The following is a 21,907-nucleotide window of genomic DNA, read 5'->3' as shown; positions in this document are numbered from 1 at the left end:
CTCTGATTGTTCCACTACTGATTTTGGCTTACATATACTGAGGTAAAAAAACTCACCAAATACTCAACGTTTGCTCATGGCCTTAATCAGGAAAATATTAGTAGAACCAATTTGTTGATAGGTATGACATGGTTTCAGAAGAGAAAAACATTTTTTAACCCTGTGCCACCCATTTAAAGCACAAGATTTCACCATGCTATATAGACAAAGAAACCTTCCCTGTTTCCCTCTCTTTAAATCTCTAGATTTACAGCTCTGAATACAAAAAACAAAAATGTTGTCATTTAAGATCATTAGGCTACGTTCCCACGATAAGTTTCTGATGCTGTATATTTTCAAAAAAATCCAAGTAACCTATTTTACTTAACAGGAGCAAAAATGGTGCAGAAATTCTGAATCATCAAAAAGTCACAAAAAGCTCATCGTGGGAATGTAGCCTTATTATTGTTAATCTTAAATTCCTTTAGATGAGATTTTTTTAATCAACTATTTTATCAGCTGTCGTTCCTCTTTACTAGAGACAACTACAAACAGGTCTCATTGTTTCATATGAGCACTTGAAGAACTTCTGAAGAACCAGGTGATCTAATTTTAAAGGGAACCTGTCACCTGAATTTGGTGGGCCCTTTTTTCGGTCCGATGGGCGGTATTTTTGGGTATTTTATTCACCCCTTCCTTTCCCGCTGGCCGCACGCTGGCTGCACGCTGGCCGCAATATCGTCTTGAAGTTGATTCGCTTTCCTTCGTAGAGCATGCCTGCTGCAAAGCCGAAAAGCATTAGTGCGCATGTGCCGGCGCACTATGTCCCAGAACACAGCAAAATACTTCCGGGACATAGTGCGCCGGTGCATGCGCACTAATGCTTTTCGGCTTTGCCCGCAGTTGGGCAAAGCATACTGCGCGTGCGTAAGGCAAGATTGCCTTGCGCAGGTGTGTTCTACAAAGGTAAGCAAATCAACTTCAAGACGATATTGCAGCCAGCGTGCAGCCAGCAGGAAAGGAAGGGGTGAATAAAACACCCGAAAACACCACCCATCGGTCCGAAAGAAGGACCCGCCAAATTCAGGTGACAGGTTCCCTTTAAGGCAGCATGTACAGTATGTGCTGTGTGCATAAAGCACAGAAATATCAGAGTTGTACTATTCACAATCTTTAGATTATCTGATTCACAGATCCAATTTAATCACTGTGAACTGAATCACACGTTGTATATTTTACAAAGCTATTTGCCACTTGAACGTGATTCACTTGTTTTGAACTTCATTATGACTCAGAACATTAGGGCAGGGTATTCTCGCAAATTGCCTCTCTCCTTTCTGTCTAGAATTTGGATATTTTTTATGCCATAGTTTATTTTCACATTATAAAAAGATCTCAATGCAAAAATAATGAAACGGCACATGTCAATGTTCAGAAATCACTCTGTCCACATCATTCTCTTGTAACTCTGCCTTCTTTACATCCCTTCTTGGCCAGTACACCCAGTACATGTATTTACCAGAAGTACTGTGCTTTAGAGTCTTTTATCTCATCTGGGCTGAGCTGCCAAACAGTTGTTAAATAGGCTTCACGGTCTCAGGCCATATCTCATTCCTGCTTTTAATAAAATATAGAAGCATGGAGTCACAACCACACTATACATTGTGCAGTTCCCTCTCCTACTTAAAGTTTGAGCTCCTGCCAATGGACAGACAGAATTACAAGCTGATGAGAGAATGATCAAACCCTTTGTGGAAAGTTAGGCTGAAGTAGTAATGTGTTCCATGTTCTCCACAGTCAGTTGGTATGGTTTATTTTATGCCAGGGCTGCTTTCTGCTCTTAATCCAGCTCTGAATAATTGCCAGTTGACCTTTTTTTCTACAGGATTAATTGCAACATGTATGGACTTTACTGAATGTAGTCAAAGATTTTCAAAACTGGTGTGTGCTCATGGATAAGTAACGTGATGACAAGAGGGAGGCACCAGGCCTCCTGAAAACCACCCATGCAATTAAATAGTTTTATATATAAATATATATACACTCATTTTTTAATTCATATTGAATCAACATCACATTTCAGTAAATCAGACCCCAAAAAAGAGACAATAAAAGTATTTTGAAAAGAATAAATAAACTAAATCATGGACATTTCACATTCTTGGTGAAATACCATAATGTTTAATGCCACATGACTGAATAATCGCTTTCATGGTTTCCATAAATATGCTATGAATGTATAAAATGTATACTTGTACAGGAGTGGCTCAGTTTATGTAATTATATCAGTTCATACATCATTCCTTATGCTTGAATAAGATGATGGCAGCTGGAACCAAGAGTGGACACAGCAACGGCGATGACACACTTAGCTAATGGTCTAACACATTCAGTAACATCAGCTTGACATATTGTAAAAACAAACTTTATAATATTACCTCAGGATAGTGGCCAATATCAATATAGGTACAGACAGGGTGAAAGGCTCCAGTTCCACAGGCATACAAGTGAGTGTGGTTATAAGATTTAAGAACTTTAATGAAATTTGCACATTCTCTCTGTGGAAATAAATAGAAGATAATGTTAGTTTTTAGTGTTTTCTTATGGACTTAATAATATATAACAAAACAATTGTAAAAATAATAGTACAAGTAATAATAATAATAATGCTAAAAATTAAACATTTGAGTATGTCCTATTCTCAACATCGAATCAGAATAGGCCAGGCTCTGACTTTCACAGATCCATGATTTTCATGCATGTATGAATGGATCTGTGACACTCTATAGACCTGAGTGCTGTCCAGTCCAAAATCAGACAGCACTCGGACATTTCACATGGATGTATTAATGTATGCGAATATGTATTATGTATATCTCCACATAAATTTACATCTATGTATCTACCAATTAGCATTACATAAAACAAGAAAGCGATATTAAATTAAAGAAAAATGCACAAACTATTTTGTGTTTCAAGGTTTACCAAGGTTCTTCTGTATCCTAGTTTTTGGAGTGTGGATGCAAACTGAAGCACTAGAATGTAACTCAATCAAATGCAGTGACAAACATACAAGCTTCCTATATATTGTTCTATGGGTAAATTCAGATTTGGCGCAGATTTTCTGTGTGAAAAATCAGCATTAAAATCCAGCACCATTTATATGGATAATTTTAAAAAATATACATAATTTTATCAAAATTTTCCAAGCCTTAAGTAAGATGCAGTGTCTGCTTCAAAATCTTCAATACGTCAATAATAATGCTTGTTTTCCCTCTATCTCCCACCCATTCTTTGATTGGCAGCTTTGACTTCATAGAGCCAGAGAAGGGTGGAGACAGAGGGAAAACAAGCAGGTGGGAAGGAGTTTTTCAATGATTGGCCTCGCCATATAGCACTCAGCATTAGTGATGAGCGAGTATACTCGTTACTCGGGTTTTCCAAGCATGCTCGGGTGATCTCCAAGTATTTGTAAGTGCTCGGAGATTTAGTTTTCGTTGCCTCAGCTGCATGATTTACAGCTGATAGACAGCTTGAATACAAGTGGGTATTCCATAGCAACCAGGCAACTCCCATATGTACTCAGGCTGGCTAGCAGCCATAAATCATGCAGCTGCGTCAACAAAAACTTTAAACTAAATCTCCGAGCAGTTACAAATACTTGGAGACCACCCGAGCATGCTCGGGAAAACCCGAGCAACAAGTACACTCGCTCATCACTACTCAGCATCTGTACTTTGTCAGCACAGAATGGCTGTTCAAGCCAAGTCCCTAAAAAGCCCTGATTTTGAGATTTCTTCTACTCTTCTGCTAATATGTCATAGTCCATGGTGAATTCCCAATATAGACATAGTCCATTTCGCCCTTCACCCCACAAGACTGTTTTCACCTTCATGAACAGTCCAAATTTTAAAATTCTGTGGTAATTCTGGAATGCTTCACGAACCCCACTAATGTATTTTCGTTACATATTGTACTTCATGACAGTTGCAAAATTTGTTAGATATGACTAATTTGAAAATTATGTTATGTTACACAAAATAGTTAAAAAACAGCATTTCCCACAAGTCGACTTTACACCAGCACAATTTGTGAAACTTTTTTTTGTTAGGAAATTAGAAGCGTTAAAAGTTGACCAGCGATTTCTCCTTTGTTCTAACAAAATTTAGAAAACCATTTTTTAAGGGACTACATCACATTTGAAGTGACTTTGAGTGGCCTATATGACAGAAAATACCCAAAAGTGACACCATTCTAAAAACTACACCCCTCAAGCTGCTCAAAACCACATTCAAGAAGTTTATGAACCCTTCAAGCGCTTCACAGGAAAATAAGCAATATGGAAGGAAAAAACAAACATTTAACTTTTTTCCACAAAATTTTTATTTTAGACCAAAGGTTTTTTTATTTTCATAAGGGTAACAGGAGAAAATGTTCCCAAAATTTGGTGAGCAGTTTCTCCTCAGTATGCAGATACCCAATATGTGGGGGGAAACTACTGATTAGGCACGTAATGAGGTTAATTTGACTTTTTGAAACAAAAATTAGTTGGAATCTTTAGAAGATGCCATGTTGGGTTTGGAGAGCCCTGATGTACCTAAAAAGTGGAAATCCTCCACAACTGACACCATTTTGGAAACAAGACCCCTCAAGGAATGTATCTAGAGGTGTGTATTGAGGACTTCAAAGACACAGGTGCTTCACAGAAGTTTATAAAGTTGAACTGTGAAAATGAAAAAAATTCCTCAAACATGTTTTTACCCCACATTTTTAATTTTTACAGGGGTAACAAGTGTTGGACGATACAATTTGTTCTGCAATTTCTCATGAATACACAGATACCCCATATGTGGTCAAAATAATTTTTAAGGCACCGTGAAAATCTCAGAAGGGAATAAGCACAATTTTAGAGTTCAGATTTTGCTAGAATGGTTTGCTGCCAGAACAGCAGAAGCTCACCAGAACAGCAGAAAGCCACCATAAGTGATGCAATTTTACAAACTACACCTCTCAATAAATTCATCTTGAGTCACAGTGAGCATGTTGACATCACATGTGCCTCACAGAAATTTATACCATTGGGTGGTGAAGAAAGAGTAATTACATTTTTACTGCTAAAATGTTGTTTTAGCCACAATTTTTAATAGGAAAAAAATGGACCTCAGGTTACTGTGCAATTTTTCCTGATAGTTTCAATACCCTATATATGATTGAGAACTACTTTTGAGGCACAGTGCAAAACTCATAAGTGAAGGAGTGCCATACTATAGTGCAGATTTTTCTGTTAAGGTTTGCGGGTGCCATTACCCACTGGGAGAACCCCTAAGGTGCCAAAACAACAGAACCTCCCTACAAGTGACTCCTTTTTAAAAATTACACCTCTCAATGAATTCATCTAAGGATGCAGTGATCATATTAACACCACACGTGTGTCACAGAATTTTATACAATTGGGGTTAACTGTCAGCAGTGCACTAACGCCAACTAGTTAGACCATGCACTGCACATGATCTAACTTGCAGCTAGCCCTGATGACCCGGATGTCGCCATGACGATGTCAGGTCACCATGGCATACTATAGCCCCCCACCCTCTTCCTGCCTTCTAAATGCTGCAATTGATATTGATCACAGAATTTTGAGGTTTAAACTGCAATGAGAGCCCGTCAACTGTCAGATTTGCTAAACACCTGGTGGCGATTGCACGTTGCTGACATTGGGAAGTCCTTCACAACCTGGACGTATGGATATGTGTGATTTCATCTTGACAATATTAAACAAAACAAAAAGTGTATTGATCTTTGCATCAAATGGTTAATTTCTACCAAATCCCTATATTTAACAGAGTTTATACATTTTTTCGCCATCTACTAGTGGTAAATTCCAGTTAAACAGCAATGAAAAACCTTTATTATGCATTTGTATCAAATTATCACATCTGCATTTACCCTGCGCTATATGATTCATGATGTAATTATGACCCACAGCCCAGATTTTGCTTTGCTGTGCTAAAGTCTGCTGCACTTAGAAAGAAGCACAGGTCTACTATTTTGTTAATCCGACTGCTTTTCACAGCTGTGTGCAAACAACCGACCCTGAGAAAGAACAGTTCCAAAGGTGTTATGTGTATGTATATGTTTCATAACCACAGTACACCTCTCTCCTTATTGTTGGCGCTGGGCCTAAAAAGACATTGCCTCATAGGAAGAATCCTTCACACGTCAAGATTCTCACATCTTCAGCAATTCAGTGGAAACAAAGGGCAGAGTATATCTAAAATATGGCACCAATTCAGGGAAAATAAAGAACAAACAGACACAAAGACCATTTCTTTGCTTGAGCATTAAGCATCAACAAATATGGTTAAAACATCTTATGATTTCTATTGTCTTTTATCTACCAAATATAGTGACAAAACCCAGCGATGTCCAGTAAATGAAGATAATGGATTTTAATTGTGAAAATTAATATATTAGGCTAGGTTCAGATTGCGTTAGGGCAATCCGTTTAGCGCTAAGCGCTAGCGGATTGCGCTAACGCAATGTCTTTTAAGGGGTCGCGTTAAATGTCCCTGCTAGCGCAGATCCCCGATCTGCGAGAGCGGGGAACGGACCTCGGGCGCGCTGCGGACGCTGCAAGCAGCGTCCAAGGCGCGCTACAAAAGAATGGCACATTGCTATCGCGTGCCGAAAATGACACGCGCTAGCAATGCGCTTAAACATTGCTGGCAATGGGAGCGCTAACGGATGTGGTGCACGGCGTTAATTTCGCTGTGCAACCCTGTCCGTTAGCGCTCACCCATTAACGCAATGGGAACCTAGCCTTATAGATTTCCTTATACTTGTTTGTATCCTTCTTTGCTTTTAATATAATGCCTTTTAGCTCTGTGATTGTTTTTAAGAACATAGCCACATTATTAACAAGCACAACATATGCTGAGTTTCATGTGCAGATTTCCGCCATAAACTTGAATTAGATGCGGAAAACCAGCAGGTAAAAAACATGCATGCGTTTTCAGTTCGTTTCTGAAGTAGAAACACAAATGCATGTAATCCACACATGACTATATCAATAAAGTTTTGTCAAAGTGAAATATCAGGAAGCATCAAAAACAAAGCAGCTTTGTTAAAACATGACATACCAAAAAATAAACATGATAAAAAGCACATGTAGAAAAAAACACAAGTAACTTAACAGGTGCAGAAATACTGCAGAAAGTCTGCAAGCTCAAAACTCACCAAAAGATGATCATGGGAATGTAGACTAAATGGCAGCTGGTGTAAATACAATTTAAGAGATGAAAATGAGCAGTCAGCCAGCCCTTGTAACTTTGATTATGTGCTTACTCAGGACATGCTCTCCTATGTCAGGTGAAGATCCAGAAATGGAGCTACTAAACCAAGAACTGAAGGTGATGGATGAAGGAAATGCCATAATCCATCAGCAAATAGTTGACTGTAGTGGTATTGAATGTAAAGATTAAAGCTAAACACAGACTGGATAGTCACAGAGAGGTTTGTCATGTTTAGCGTCAAAGTGATCTCATAGGGAAAGGGTGCAGCACTTGAAAGCTCTTTGCCGTGGAGCCAACAAACCCTGCTCTGAAGCTTCCGGGACCATTAAATTTGGCCAGGTTCAGTGCGACTGTACTTCTTCAATGCTGAAGAAGAAAAACTGCAAGCCTTAAAGAGATTGTAGATTGGATGAGAAGATCAACCATGCTGCTATCTCAAATTGTTCATTTTCATGGACACATGCCCTTTGGCAAGCAGAAAGCTATGAAGCAGTGGAGGGCTACACTCTTAAAGATTGATCTTGAGAAAACACCATGAAACAAAACATTTCCACGGGCTTGAAGCTGTAAAAAATGTCAAAGTGATGATCATCTACTGGCATCTCCATGGTCTATCCTTACTCTGGAAGAGAAGTCACTGTTCCAGCAACAGAAGAACCAATGTGGCCTGTGATTAACTTTTGTGGTCAGGTGATTTGAGCAGAGCTAAAAACCAACCAATAACACTTTGCTGAAGTCACTTGACAGATGAAGTTAATCACGGGCTGCATAGGTACTGTTGCTGTGTTAGTACGGACCACAGAGCAGCCTACGCTGGATCCAAGTGGGTGACCATAGGTCAATATCAATTAATTCTTTATCTTTCAATTTTTCAAACCCTTGAAATGATTTATTTTTGCCAGGATAACCACTTTAATGGGATAATAGATAATATAATTCTCTGGGAGGTTTACTATAGCTAATACTACACCATAACTTGCGGTATGAATTGGATACTAACCTACGAGTCATACTAATATTCGGTATAGATACAGTATATTTAAAGGGAACCTGTCACCCCCAAAATCGATGGTGAGGTAAGCTCACCATCATCATGGGCTTATCTACAGCATTCTGTAATTCTGTAGATAAGCCACCGATGTTACCTGAAAGAGGAGAAAAAGAGGTTAGATTATACTCACCCAGGGGCGGTCCCGCTGCGGTCCGGTCAAATGGGTGTCTCAGGTCTGCTCCGGCACCTCCTATCTTCATTCCATGACGTCCTCTTCTGGTCTTCACGCTGTGGCTCTGGTGCAGGCGTACTTTGTCTGCCCTGTTGAGAGCAGAGCAAAGTACTGCAGTGCTCAGGTGCCGGGAAAGGTCAGAGAGGCCCGGGTGCCTGCGCACTGCAGTACTTTGCTCTGCCCTCAACAGGGCAGACAAAGTATGCCTGCGCCGGAGCCGCGGCATGAAGACCAGAAGAGGACATCATGGAATGAAGATGGGAGGCGCTGTACTGGACCTGAGACGCCCATCGGCGCGGGACCGCCCCTGGGTGAGTATAATCTAACCTCTTTTTCTCCTCTTTCAGGTAACATCGGCAGCTTATCTACAGCATTACAGAATGCTGTAGATAAGCCCCTGATGATGGTGAGCTTACCTCACCATTGATTTTGGGGGTGACAGGTTCCCTTTAACTTCTCAGATGCCAAATCACAGGTGATTAAGATTTTTAAGAATAAAGTAAAATGATAGAAAATGCTTACTTTACTGTAACATCCAAGAAATGTGCTACGACAATCTGGCACAGTGGTACTGTGAGAAACATGTACAAATACATTAATATTTTACACTCAGGTCTTTCTATGCTTTAAATAAACAATGAGAGCAAAGACTACAAGTTGGTCTGTTCAGTAAACAGAAATATAACCCGGCTACACTGGAATGTATATTTAGCCAATTCATTATTTAAAGCACACGTCCTGCATATTCTTATCAATATGTCAGCTGGATTGTTTAAACTTTCTCTTTAGACTAAATTAAATTGGATGAACCTTTAAATAAACTCTTTTTAGATACCATGCAGTTTACTGATGTGGCAGAACACAAGTCTAACATCATTCTTACTAAATCAATAAATATTGTAAAACTAATAAACCCAAATCCATGGCCTGCTGAAGATTTATGCTTACAATGTAATTATTTGATTTATGAATATTCTGGCTTTAAATTATTGCAAGGAAAACATGCTATTTGTTTCCTGTTTGACTAGAGCAGCAGTTGATAATGTGCATTGATGCTTTATTCAAAGTCTGAGATATTGGGATATCCAAGGGTTGCAAAAAGAGTAATTTAATGTCTATGGCTGTCTCAGAGTCTTAAAAAAAGGAATAATGCTGAAGTAATATATTCCAATTTATCAAGAATGGCATTTTGCACAGAGCATGCTAGAGTATGATGCACCAAATTCAAGAGGCGCTCAATTGTCTCAATGAATTTGGGCATCTTTCAGCTTTCATGTCAGAACTATGCTCCAGCGATGATTCTAATTTCCTTCTTCATGAACTCAGCACACTGGCACTATTTTTCTTAATCATAATGGGCCATCAAAAAGTTTAAAAAAAAATGGTTATCACCTCACCACTCCCTTCTTAGGCCCCTATGGTCCTCGCTGCATCTTTTGGAATCGCATCACCCGAGATGGAATTTCCAGGCCTCTGGCACTATGTTGAAACTTCTGGTAATCATGATGGCAAGAAGATCACAGCACATGGGGTGAGCTAATTACGCCATTGACCTCCTGCTGACCTGCACAGAACCCTACTATCAGCTATGACACACAGAAGTTCAGCACAGTGCAAGAGGACCAAAGATTCCAACACGAGTGGCAAAAGACCAGAAGATGCAGTGAAGACCGGATGGGTGGGGGTAACACTGGGACTGTAAAGATGAGTAGAGGGTGAGTGTGACAATTTCTTTTATTTTTGCATGTTATGTTTATCATCCTCTGGGGTATGGAAAGCCTCAGAACATAAGGGACATTCAATTTGCAGAGAATCACTTCTTTGCAAATCGATTTTGTTGGGGAAAAAAACGTGTGAACAGGTGTATTGAAATCTTGCCTGATCCTCATTTCTAGTTTCTGAAGATGCATTGCTGCTACAGAAAAAAAAATACTTTTTCATTATTGTGCCTATAACAGTAAAGCCTCATTCATCATTTTTTTGTATCAGTGTGTCATCAGTGTTTTTCACAGGTGGATAAATAAATAAATTACAAAACTTCTCCTATCCTTTGCAATGTTAAATGGGTGCAGCACATGGAGCATCTGTGGGCTGTATATGTTTTTCATGGACCCATATACCTGTATTAGCTCTTTTTATCAGTGCTAATGGAAAAACGGACATGTTTCTGAGTTTTTCACAGACACATGATCCGTTAAACATGTGAACTTAAAGCACAGACTGTAATCGATACATGTTGTAACCATGAAAAAACATTGATAGAGCATATCTGTGAAACACAGACGTGTATGAATTCTAAGGGTACCGTCACACATTGAAATTTCCATCGCTACGATGTTACGATTCATGACGTTCTAGCGATATCGTTACGATATCGCTGTGTCTGACACGCTACTGCGATCAGACACCCTGCTGAGAATCGTACGTCGTAGCAGATCGTTTGGAACTTTCTTTCGTCGCTTGATCACCCGCTGACATCGCTGGAACGTTGTGTGTGACAGCGATCCAGCGATGTCTTCGCTTGTAACCAGGGTAAACATCGGGTAACTAAGCGCAGGGCCGCGCTTAGTAACCCGATGTTTACCCTGGTTACAAGCGTAAACGTAAAAAAACAAACCGTACATACTCACCCGTCGGTGTCCTTCAGGTCCCTTGCCGTCTGCTTCCTGCTCTGAGTGCCGGCCGGAAAGTGAGAGCAGATCACAGCGGTGCTGCGCTCTGCTCACTGTACGGCTGCACCGATGTTTACCCTGGTTACCCGGGGACTTCGGCATCGCTCCAGCGCCGTGATTGCAACGTGTGACCGCAGTCTACGACGCTGGAGCGATGATTATACGACGCTGCGACGTCACGAATCGTGCCGTCGCAGCGATGAAAATTTCAATGTGTGACGGTACCCTAAGACTAATTAAAATGGGAAAAGACCAATCAGACTGTGTGATTAAGAGATTGTAAGGCAGCAAGGTGGCTCAGTGGTTAGCACTGTTGCTTTGCAGCTCTAGAATCCTGGGTTCAAATTCCCCCCCAAGGACATCAGCTAGGAGATTCTATTTTCTCATCATATTTACTTGGTTTTACACCGGGTACTCCAATTTCATCACACATGTCAAAAACATACTAATTGTGTATTGAGATTTTGAGCCTCAATGAGGACACAGATGTCTGTAAAGCGCTGTGGAATTAATGACGCTATAAAAGTGAGTAAAATAAATCACTTTTATGAAGCCTGTAGTTGGACAGATTTTTAAAAAGGAAAAAGCTATAAAGCTGTAAAATAATTTTAATTTTATTGAGGACAAATGTATAATATAACATCATTCTCATAAGGTGTATAGTTATATGTATAGTATGAACGATTTAAGTTAACATTTTTTTTCCTTTTTTTGTTTTCCATTATAAACACTGCTGGGTATTATAAGTAGCCTTCTTCAAATCAGATTAGTAACAAATAAAATCACTATAAGAGACATCCATAAATGTATTAAACAACAAAGCGTTGGTGAATCCAGCCTTATATACAGAGAACAATGATTCGGCTATTTCTGGCAGACTTTGCATGGACAGTTACAAAAATAAAGTCTATCCATCTGTCAAACATCTGCCACACACAGAGAAATTCAAACAAAATGTAGGAATGTTTAGATAGATCCCATGCATTATTTTCTCTGAAGAAACTCTATATTTGCTTCCTTTTTGGCTAGAAAAAAGGTGGAAAAAATTAAAATAAAATCTAAGCAAATTGCATATGTCAGTAATGAAAACTATCTGTAGTAAAGACATTCTCTATCTCAGATCTCATCTGCACAATGCTAAAAGGGATCGCAAGCGACTGTTAACATGATGTGTTCAAAGCAAAGAAAAGGTATTATAGCTTAAGAAGAATTTCCACCATCAAATAAAAAAAGCCTGTGACCAAGTCTGTAAATTTTACTGTTCTGTCAAATTGCTAAACATTCTGTAGCTATTTCTTTAACCCTTTAAAGAGATTGCCTACTACTTAGAAACCTATCCTTGAAATGAACCTTCAATATTAGATCCTTGGAGGACCAACACCTGTCACCTCCATTAGGGTTGAGCGAAACGGGTCGGCCATTTTCAGAAGTCGCCGACTTTTGGCAAAGTCGGGTTTCATGAAACCCGACCCGATCCCTGTGTGGGGTCGGCCATGAGGTCGGCGATCTTCTGAATCTGGGATCGGAATTCCGATACCGAGTTCCGATATGTTTGCAATATCGGGAATCGGCATCGGAATCCATATTTAAGTGTAAAATAAAGAATCAAAATAAAAAATATTGATATACTCACCCTCTGACGCGCCCTGGTACTAACCGGCAGCCTTCCTTCCTAAGAATCAGCGCGTGAATGGCCTGCGGTGACGTCATGGCTTGTGATTGGTTGCGTGGCGGTCACATGGGCTGTCGCGACCAATCACAAAGCCGTGATGTCATCTTAAGGTCCTTCACGCGCTGATTCTTAGGAAGGAAGGCTGCTGGAAAGAAGCCGAGGGTGAGTATATACCTAATAGGAATATACTCACCCTCGGACGTGCCCTGCTTCTTTCCGGCAGCCTTCCTTCCTAAGAATCAGCGCGTGAAGGACCTTAAGATGACATGACGGCTTTGTGATTGGTCGCGACGGCCCATGTGACCGCCACGCGACCAATCACAAGCCACGGACGTCATTCTCAGGTCCTAAATTCCTAGAATTTAGAATTCTAGGAATTTAGGACCTGAGAATGACGTCCGCGGCTTGTGATTGGTCGCGTGGCGGTCACATGGGCCGTCGTGACCAATCACAAAGCCGTGACATCACGGAAGGCCCTGGACGCGCTCATTTTAACCAAAGCAGGCTGCCGGTTCCCTCGGTAAGTTGCAGGGGCCGCCGGACAGGTGAGTATATCAATATTTTTTATTTTAATTCTTTATTTTACACTTAAATATGGATCCCAGGGCCTGAAGGAGAGTTTCCTCTCCTTCAGACCCTGGGAACCATAGTATCCCATTGCAGTGCATTGGGTTTCGGGTTTCGGCCGACCACGACTTTTTTATAGGATCGGCCGATTTCACTCGACCCGACTTTTGAGAAAGTCGGGTTTCGTGAAACCCGACCCGATCCTATAAAAGTTAAGGTCGCTCAACCCTAACCTCCATCGATCAGTGGAGCTGTATCATGCTTGCTCAACCTGTTGATTCTGGTGATTGGGAAGTGTCACAGCAGTCAGACATCGAGGATCTACAAGTTATCACCTCTCCAATGGATAGTGAATATTTGATTATGACTGCAATATTCCTGTAAAATTGTGAATTTAGGGCCACAGGAATTTTTCAGTTCTGTCTCAAAGCAGCAAAGAATAAACCACAAGTTTTTAATTTTAATGCAGTACATAGCTGTTGGGGGCTTTTTTGTGGGTTGAGATGAATACTTTTGAGAAATTATTGTTACAGTACATATGACTTTTATATTGATTTATTTAGAATAAGAGTGAATTCATACAATGCATTTCTACAAAAATGTTGTATTCTTTTTCTTACGTAGTTAGTTACCATTTACTGTAATTGACAAAATAACTTATGTCATTACAAATTCATAATTTCCATCTGCGTGTTACTTTTAACTATTAAACATTTTCAATCAATAATAAAAAATAAAATAAAAAGGGTTTTAAATTTTTGTGCTAATATTTTACTTAGTATTAAAATTAATTTTGATTGCCAAAATATACATTAAAGTGAGGGAAGAGTAATGAAGAACAATATGGTCAGGATAACAATTGAAGGGATTAACACCCAACTTTATAAGACTTCTACATTGCAAAATTGCATGGTAACGTTAAGGGTTAATCACTTAAATACTGTGAATTTCTGCTATACATAACTAAAAAAAAGTCCTACATTCATACAAGGAAGATTTGTTGCAGACATTTGTGTGACTCATTTATTTTACCGAGTATGTTCCCAAATGCTGTAAAGTTTAAAAATAAATATTATTATTGTTATTATATTAGCACCAACATGTTCTGCATCACTTTACAATTTTAGAGGGGACTTGTACAGACATTACAGAATAAGCACCCCCACCCTTATCATGGGTGATTTTAACATTCCCATTGCTTCCCCCCTCTCCCCATCTGCTTCTCACCTTTTATCTCTAACCTCCTCTTTCGGCCTCTCGCAGCATACTAATTCTCCAAAGCATGAAGATGGAAACTCCCTTGACTTGGTCTTCTCCCGGCTTTGCTCAGTGGACGAGTTCACAAACTCCCCTCTCCCGCTCTCTGACCACAACCTTCTTTCATTCTCTATCAAGAACTGCCATCCCACTCAGGTCACCCCCACTTTCCACACTTATAGGGAACATACAGGCCATTAACACCCAGAAACTTATGAAGAACTTGCAGTCCTCATTGGCCCCAATCTTCTCCATCTCATGTCTTGATTCTGCTCTGAAGCATTACAATGAAACCCTGCAAAGTGCCCTGGATAAATCTGCACCTCCTATACATAGAACAACTCGGCACAGATGGTAACAACCATGGCACATGCTGCAAACACGTTTCCTGCAGCTGTGCTCCAGGTGCGCCGAACGTCTGTGGAGAAAATCTAATCTACCCGAAGATTTCATCCATTATAAGTTCATGCTAAAAACATACAACTCTGCCCTTCACCTCTCCAAACAAACCTATTTCAACACCCTCAACACCTCACTGTCAAATAACCCTAAACGTCTCTTTGACACTTTCCAGTTCCTACTCAACCCAAGAGAGCAGGCCCCAACCACAGATCTCCGCGCTGACGATCTGGCCAATTTCTTCAAAGAAAAAATTGCCCACATTCGACAGGAAATCATCTCCCAATCTCTTCATACCATGCACTGTCCTCCCTCCCCCACTGCATCTAGTTAACTCTCTGACTTTGAACCAGTTACAGAAGAAGTAAGCAAGCTCCTTGCATCTTCTCGCCCGACCACTTGCACCAGTGACCCCATTCCGTCACATCTCCTCCAGTCTCTTTCCCCGGCTGTCACCTCTCACCTAACAAAAATATTCAACCTTTCCCTCACTTCCGGTATTTTTCCCTCCTCATTTAAGCATGCCATCATACATCCATTACTTAAAAAACCCTCCCTCGACCAAAATTGTGCCGTTAATTATACACCTGTCTCTAATCTTCCCTTCATCTCTAAACTCCTCGAATGCCTGGTCCACTCCCGTCTTACCCGCTATCTCTCAGATAACTCTCTTCTTGACCCTCTTCAATCTGGTTTCCGCTCTTTCCACTCTACTGAAACTGCCCTCACTAAAGTCTCTAATGACCTATTAAAAGCTAAATCTAATGTTCACTACTCCATGCTAATTCTCTTGGATCTCTCCGCAGCATTCGATACTGTGGATCATCAGCTCCTCCTCACTATGCTCTGCTCCTTCGGCCTCAAGGACACTGTTCTCTCTTGGTTCTCCTCCTATCTCTCTGACCGATCCTTCACTGTATGTTTTGCTGGTTCCTCCTCCTCTCACCTTCCCCTTACTGTTGGGGTTCCTCAAGGATCAGTCCTAGGCCCCCTTCTCTTCTCTTTGTACGCCGCCCCTATTGGTCAAATAATCAGTAGATTTGGTTTCCAGTACCATCTCTATGCTGACGACACCCAATTATACTCTTCTGCTCCTGTTATCATGCCGACCTTTTTAGAAAACACCAGTGATTGTCTTACCGCTGTCTCTAACATCATGTCCTCCCTCTATCTGAAACTGAACCTGTCAAAAACTGAACTCCTCATGTTCTCTCCCTCTACTAACCTACCTTTGCCTGACCTTGCCATCTTCGTGTGCGGTTACACCATTACTCCAAAGCAACATGCCCACTGCCTTGGGGTCATCCTTGATTCCGAGCTTTCATTCACCCCCCACATCCTATCACTGGCTCGCTCTTCTTATCTGCATCTCAAAAACATTTCTAGAATTCGCCCTTTTCTTACATTCGACTCTGCAAAAACTCTTACTGTCTCACTTATTCATTCTCGTCTGGACTATTGTAACTCTCTACTAATCGGCCTCCCTCTTACCAAACTCTCCCCCCTCCAATCTGTCCTGAATGCTGCTGCCAGGATCATATTCCTCACCAACCGTTACACCGATGCCTCTACCTTGTGCCAGTCATTACACTGGCTACCTATCCACTCCAGAATCCAGTACAAAACTACTACCCTCATCCACAAAGCACTCCATGGCTCAGCACCACCCTACATTTCCTCTCTGGTCTCAGTCTACCACCCTACCCGTGCCCTCCGCTCCACTAATGACCTCAGGTTAGCATCCTCAATAATTAGAACCTCCCACTCCCATCTCCAAGAGTTTACACGTGCTGCGCCGATTCTTTGGAATGCACTACCTAGGTTAATACGATCAATCCCCAATCCCCACAGTTTTAAGCGTGCCCTAAAAACTCATTTGTTCAGACTGGCCTACCGCCTCAACACATTAAACTAACTATCCCTGTGTGGCCTATTAATAAAAAAAAAAAAAAAGAAAAAAACATAATCTGGTTCCTCGCATCATGTTCTCATACACTTTATGCAGTTAATAGCACTCTGTGTCTGTACTGCTACATACTTAGGCAGTTAACTGGTTCATGCAGCTTTACATGAACACCCGAGCCTTACACTATGGCTGGTCCAAATAACTAAAGCAATTGTTACCAGCCACCTCTCGTGTTTCTCCTTTTCCTCATAGTTTGTAAGCTTGCGAGCAGGGCCCTCATTCCTCCTGGTATCTGTTTTGAACTGTGATTTCTGTTATACTGTAATGTCTATTGTCTGTACAAGTCCCCTCTATAAGTTGTAAAGCGCTGCGGAATATGTTGGCGCTATATAATTAAAAATTATTATTATTATTATTATTATAAGCATAACTCGGATATAAAAAGGAGAGAGGGCGCTGCTCGCAAGCTTACCATCTATGAGGAAATAGTGGAAACACAAAAGGTAAGTTGTAAAATGTGCTTATATTGTATGGTCCAGCCATAATACACTAACTAATGCACATAATGCTGCATTAACCCCTTCATGTATTTTTGTTTTTCCATTTTCATTTTTTGCTCCCCCTCTTCCCAGAGCCGTAACTTTATAATTTCTTTGTCAAAATGGCCATGTGAGGGTTTGTTTTTTGCGGAAAAAGTTGTACTTTTGAAAGACACCATTGGTTTTACATATCGTGTACTGGAAAATGGGAAAGAAATTCCAAGTACAGTGAAATTGCAAAAAAGTGCAATTCCACAGTTTTTCTTTTTACCATGCTCACTGCATGCTAAAACTGACCTACCATTATGATTCTACAGGTCATTACGAGTTCATAGACACCAAACATGTCTAGGTTTTTTTTTATTTAAGTGGTGAAAAAAAACCCAAACTTTAGTTTAAAAAAATGGCGCCATTTTCTGAGACTGGTAGAGTCTCCATTTTTCATGGTTTGGGGCTGGGTGAGAGATTATTTTTTGAGCACTGAGCAAATGTTTTTATGGATACCAATTTGATGTAGATACCATCTTTAGACTGCTTGTTATTGTATTTTTTTGCAATGTAGCAGCGATCCAGAAAACGTATTTCTGTCATTTTGAATTTTTTTCCATTATGCAGTTTACCGATTGGGTTAAATCTTTTTTATATTGGTAGAACGGGCAATTCTGAAAGCGGCAATACCAAATATGTGTATGCTTGTTTTATTTTTATTTTGAATGGGGCGAAAGGGGAGTTATTTGAACTTTCATATTTTCAAAAACTTTTTTTTAACTTTTTGCATGCTTCAATAGTTTCCATGGGAGACTAAAAGCTGCAGTTGTCTGATCGGCTCTGCTACGTACAGGCGATGATCAGATCACTGGTATGTAGCGGAAATGCTCACTTGCTATGAGCGCCGACCACCGGGCAATCCGGCAGTGACAACCATAGAGGTCTGTTGGAGACCTTTGATCATCATGCCAACCCATCGGTGACCCCCAATCGGTGACCCACAGTCACAGATGGGCCAGATTCCTAGGGTGTTTCCCAGAAGCACGACTTAAATCCTGCTGTCAGAGATTGACAGCAGCATTTAACAGGTTAACAGCAGCAGGTGGATCACAATTCCACCCGTGGCTGTTAGAGGCACATGTCTGCTGTTCAAAACAGTTGTCATGTGCTGGGAAAGATGTGGACTCAGCACCGGAGCCCACATCAAAGGGAGGGATTCCGATGTGGGCGAACTATTACGTCCAGTGTCAAAAAGGGTTTAAAGGGACTCTGTCACCTGAATTTGGAGGGAACAATTTTCAGTCATATGGGCGGGGTTTTCGGGTGTTTGATTCACCCTTACCTTACCCGCTGGCTGCATGCTGGCTGCAATATTGGATTGAAGTTCATTCTCTGTCCTCCATAGTACATGCCTGCGTAAGGCAAGATTGCCTTGTGCAGGCATGTACTACGGAGGACAAAGAATGAACTTCAATCCAATATTGCAGCCAGCATGCAGCTAGCATTTAAGGAAACGGTGAATCAAACACCCGAATACCCCGCCCATATGACTGAAAATTGTTCCCTCCAAATTCAGGTGACAGAGTCCCTTTAACTGCTCACCAGCCAGTATGTGAACACTACAGACACAGAGGGTTATTAAGTGCATGGGGGGTGTGCACAGTTGCTACGAGTGTCATTATTTTAAAGAAAATTTTGTATGGGCCAAATGTGGATAGCTGGATAAGTGAAGTGTGGCGATAGGCCAGTCTAATGAAATGCGTTTTTAGGCCATGCTTAAAAACTGTGGGTATTGGGAGTAAATTGAATTGTCTTGTGTAGTGCATTCCAAAGAATTCTCAATTAAGAAGTTTTGGAGAAGGAAATATGAGGTTTGGATTATTGAGGATTTTAGTTTTAAGTCATTAGCAAAATGGAGAGCAACAGTAGGGTGGTAGACTGAGATGACGGAGGAGATGCATGGGGGTGATGAACTGTGGAACGCCTTGTTGGTGACAGTGATAAGTTTATATTGAACTCTGCATTGGATGGGCATGGTTATCTTACTTACCTGAAAGACTTCATGGCCCATGATAGCCTGCAAGCTCATTTGCTTGCCTTTGCATTTTATTGTCTCCTTTTTTAAGCTAGATGTTTAAATTAATATTTCATGAGGTTGTCCACTACTTTTTCATTAATGACCTATTCAAGGATAGGTCATCAATGTCTGATCGGTCGGTGGTCTAAAACCCGGCACACCCACCAATCAGCTGTTATTGGTGTCGGAATCTGCCGTAAGCACTCACTTGCAGAGGCTTGGTACTGCACATCTGCCTCCTACTCTAATCAATAGGAGGTGGATGTGTAGTACACTGCAGCAGCCACTATCAGAAGATAGCCAACTTCGTAAGTGAGTATTTCTGGCCAATGGGCGGTGCTGGGTGTTGGATAGGTCATCAATGAAAAAGTAGTTGACAGCTTCTCTGAATGTTAATTGAGCTAAATTTGCTCTAGATTTAAGCAAAAACCCCCTAGTCAATGAGAAGGTACTTGTGCAGAGGACAGTTGTACAGATTTTATTGAAGTGCCCTTGGCAAGTCAGCATTATAGATCAAACGAGAGGAAAATGGTGCGGCACGGCAATTAAGGAGGTGCATTGGTTCACTGAGCACACTAATTTATATATATTGAATAAAGATCTTCTTCTGGATAGCAAAACCATGGAAACATTGCAGAGCTGGGTGGATCTTTTTCAATTCTAATTTTGCAGCTTTGCCAAATTGTCCTAAAAGTTTATTCATGTGGCAAATAAATCACAAACCTCACTACTAAAAAGCTTATAGTTGCTTAGAAAATATAAGTTGGGGAGAGGAGAGAAAGGACCCCGCTGACCATAAGAGCTTGCATCATATTGAAGAAAGAAAGAGAGGACCCTGCTGACTATACAAATTTACACTCTACAGAAGAGAGAGGACCTTTTTGACCATAAGGGCTTACACTTTACAGAAGAGAGAGGACCTGACTGACCATAAGAATTTGCACGAGATCGGACCTCGATGAAAATAAGGGCTTATACTCTACATAAGAGAGAGATGTGCTCTGCTGGGAACTGCTGGTCTGTGATTGCTTTGGTACTGACCACTTCTGTAAAAGAAATGGTAATCCCCTAGATGTCATGGCTGCAGGGCATTATAATAAATATACAACAATTGACATCCTAAACATGTGGGGAAAAGATGACTAAATATAAAGTCCCACCATGGAACAAAATAGCAAAATAATATTCCCCACAACTAGTATGGACGTAAGCAGGACAAGCTGCAACATTACAATAAACCAAAAAGCACCAACACCAGCTTTTTTGTCCAAAATAGCAAATAATACTTTATTAAAGATAATAGAATAAAAACAGATAAACGGGGAATATGGGGAAGCATGCAACAGTGCAGCACAAACCGTGCCCACTAAGAGCCGTGGACGGCATATCTCTATAATATAAATGAACAATGCATAGATGGAATAGGCATATTACAGCATAGACAGATATATAGCCACTGTTGGCTTTATTCAGATGCCATAAGGATATAGGGCATTTACCATAAATACATAGGGGGCATTTGGTAATATAACATACAAACTGACGTAAAAAACATACCCAGGTATATGTGCCCGTCACCACGCCGTACACCGCTGACCCCGACGCGCGTTTCGGTTATGTAAACCTTCCTCAGGGGGCGTCAGTTTGTATGTTATATTACCAAATGCCCCCTATGTATTTATGGTAAATGCCCTATATCCTTATGGCATCTGAATAAAGCCAACAGTGGCTATATATCTGTCTATGCTGTAATATGCCTATTCCATCTATGCATTGTTCATTTATATTATAGAGATATGCCGTCCACGGCTCTTAGTGGGCACGGTTTGTGCTGCACTGTTGCATGCTTCCCCATATTCCCCGTTTATCTGTTTTTATTCTATTATCTTTAATAACGTATTATTTGCTATTTTGGACAAAAAAGCTGGTGTTGGTGCTTTTTGGTTTAGGGCATTATAGTGAAGTTTGCTTTGCCACACAAAGAGACATTAGCCTGCTCTCTAATGCTTCACCAATGTAGGAAATGGCATAGGGCAAATTATTTTTGTGAGCTGCAAATTTAATATTGAAGTGGTCGAATTCACATGAAACTGGGAACTTCATGAAACTCATGATCAATCAGCTCATCTCTAAAAACTAGATTAAATGAATAATTTGTAGAGGGCAAGTCCCGTATTTGACTATCTGTGTTAGGGCTAGTGGAACGCACCAAATTATAAGAGAGATGGTATAAGGTGCGTTCGCAGCCCGGGGTCCACTGTGCAGAGATGGAACCTGCTGCTGAGTAATGACGGACTATATGGCGGTACAATATGGATACACACACGGGTTAACTT

At 40.6% G+C, this 21,907-nt stretch overlaps 1 protein-coding gene across 1 annotated transcript in view; it reads right to left on the bottom strand.

Moving 5' to 3' along the window:
* The window catches only part of SEMA3A (semaphorin 3A), a 353,944-nt gene that overhangs the window by 170,778 nt on the left and 161,259 nt on the right, over window positions 1–21,907 (bottom strand). The window contains exon 4 of the mRNA XM_077264656.1: window positions 2,418–2,537. Coding sequence (XP_077120771.1) covers window positions 2,418–2,537 — 120 coding nt within the window. The remainder of the gene's footprint in view (window positions 1–2,417; window positions 2,538–21,907) is intronic.

Source organism: Ranitomeya variabilis, chromosome 5 (genome assembly GCF_051348905.1).
Source record: "Ranitomeya variabilis isolate aRanVar5 chromosome 5, aRanVar5.hap1, whole genome shotgun sequence".
Taxonomy (NCBI): domain Eukaryota; kingdom Metazoa; phylum Chordata; class Amphibia; order Anura; family Dendrobatidae; genus Ranitomeya; species Ranitomeya variabilis.
The sequence above is the reverse complement of the archived record's forward strand: the minus strand, read 5'-3'. Positions and strand labels throughout refer to the sequence as shown.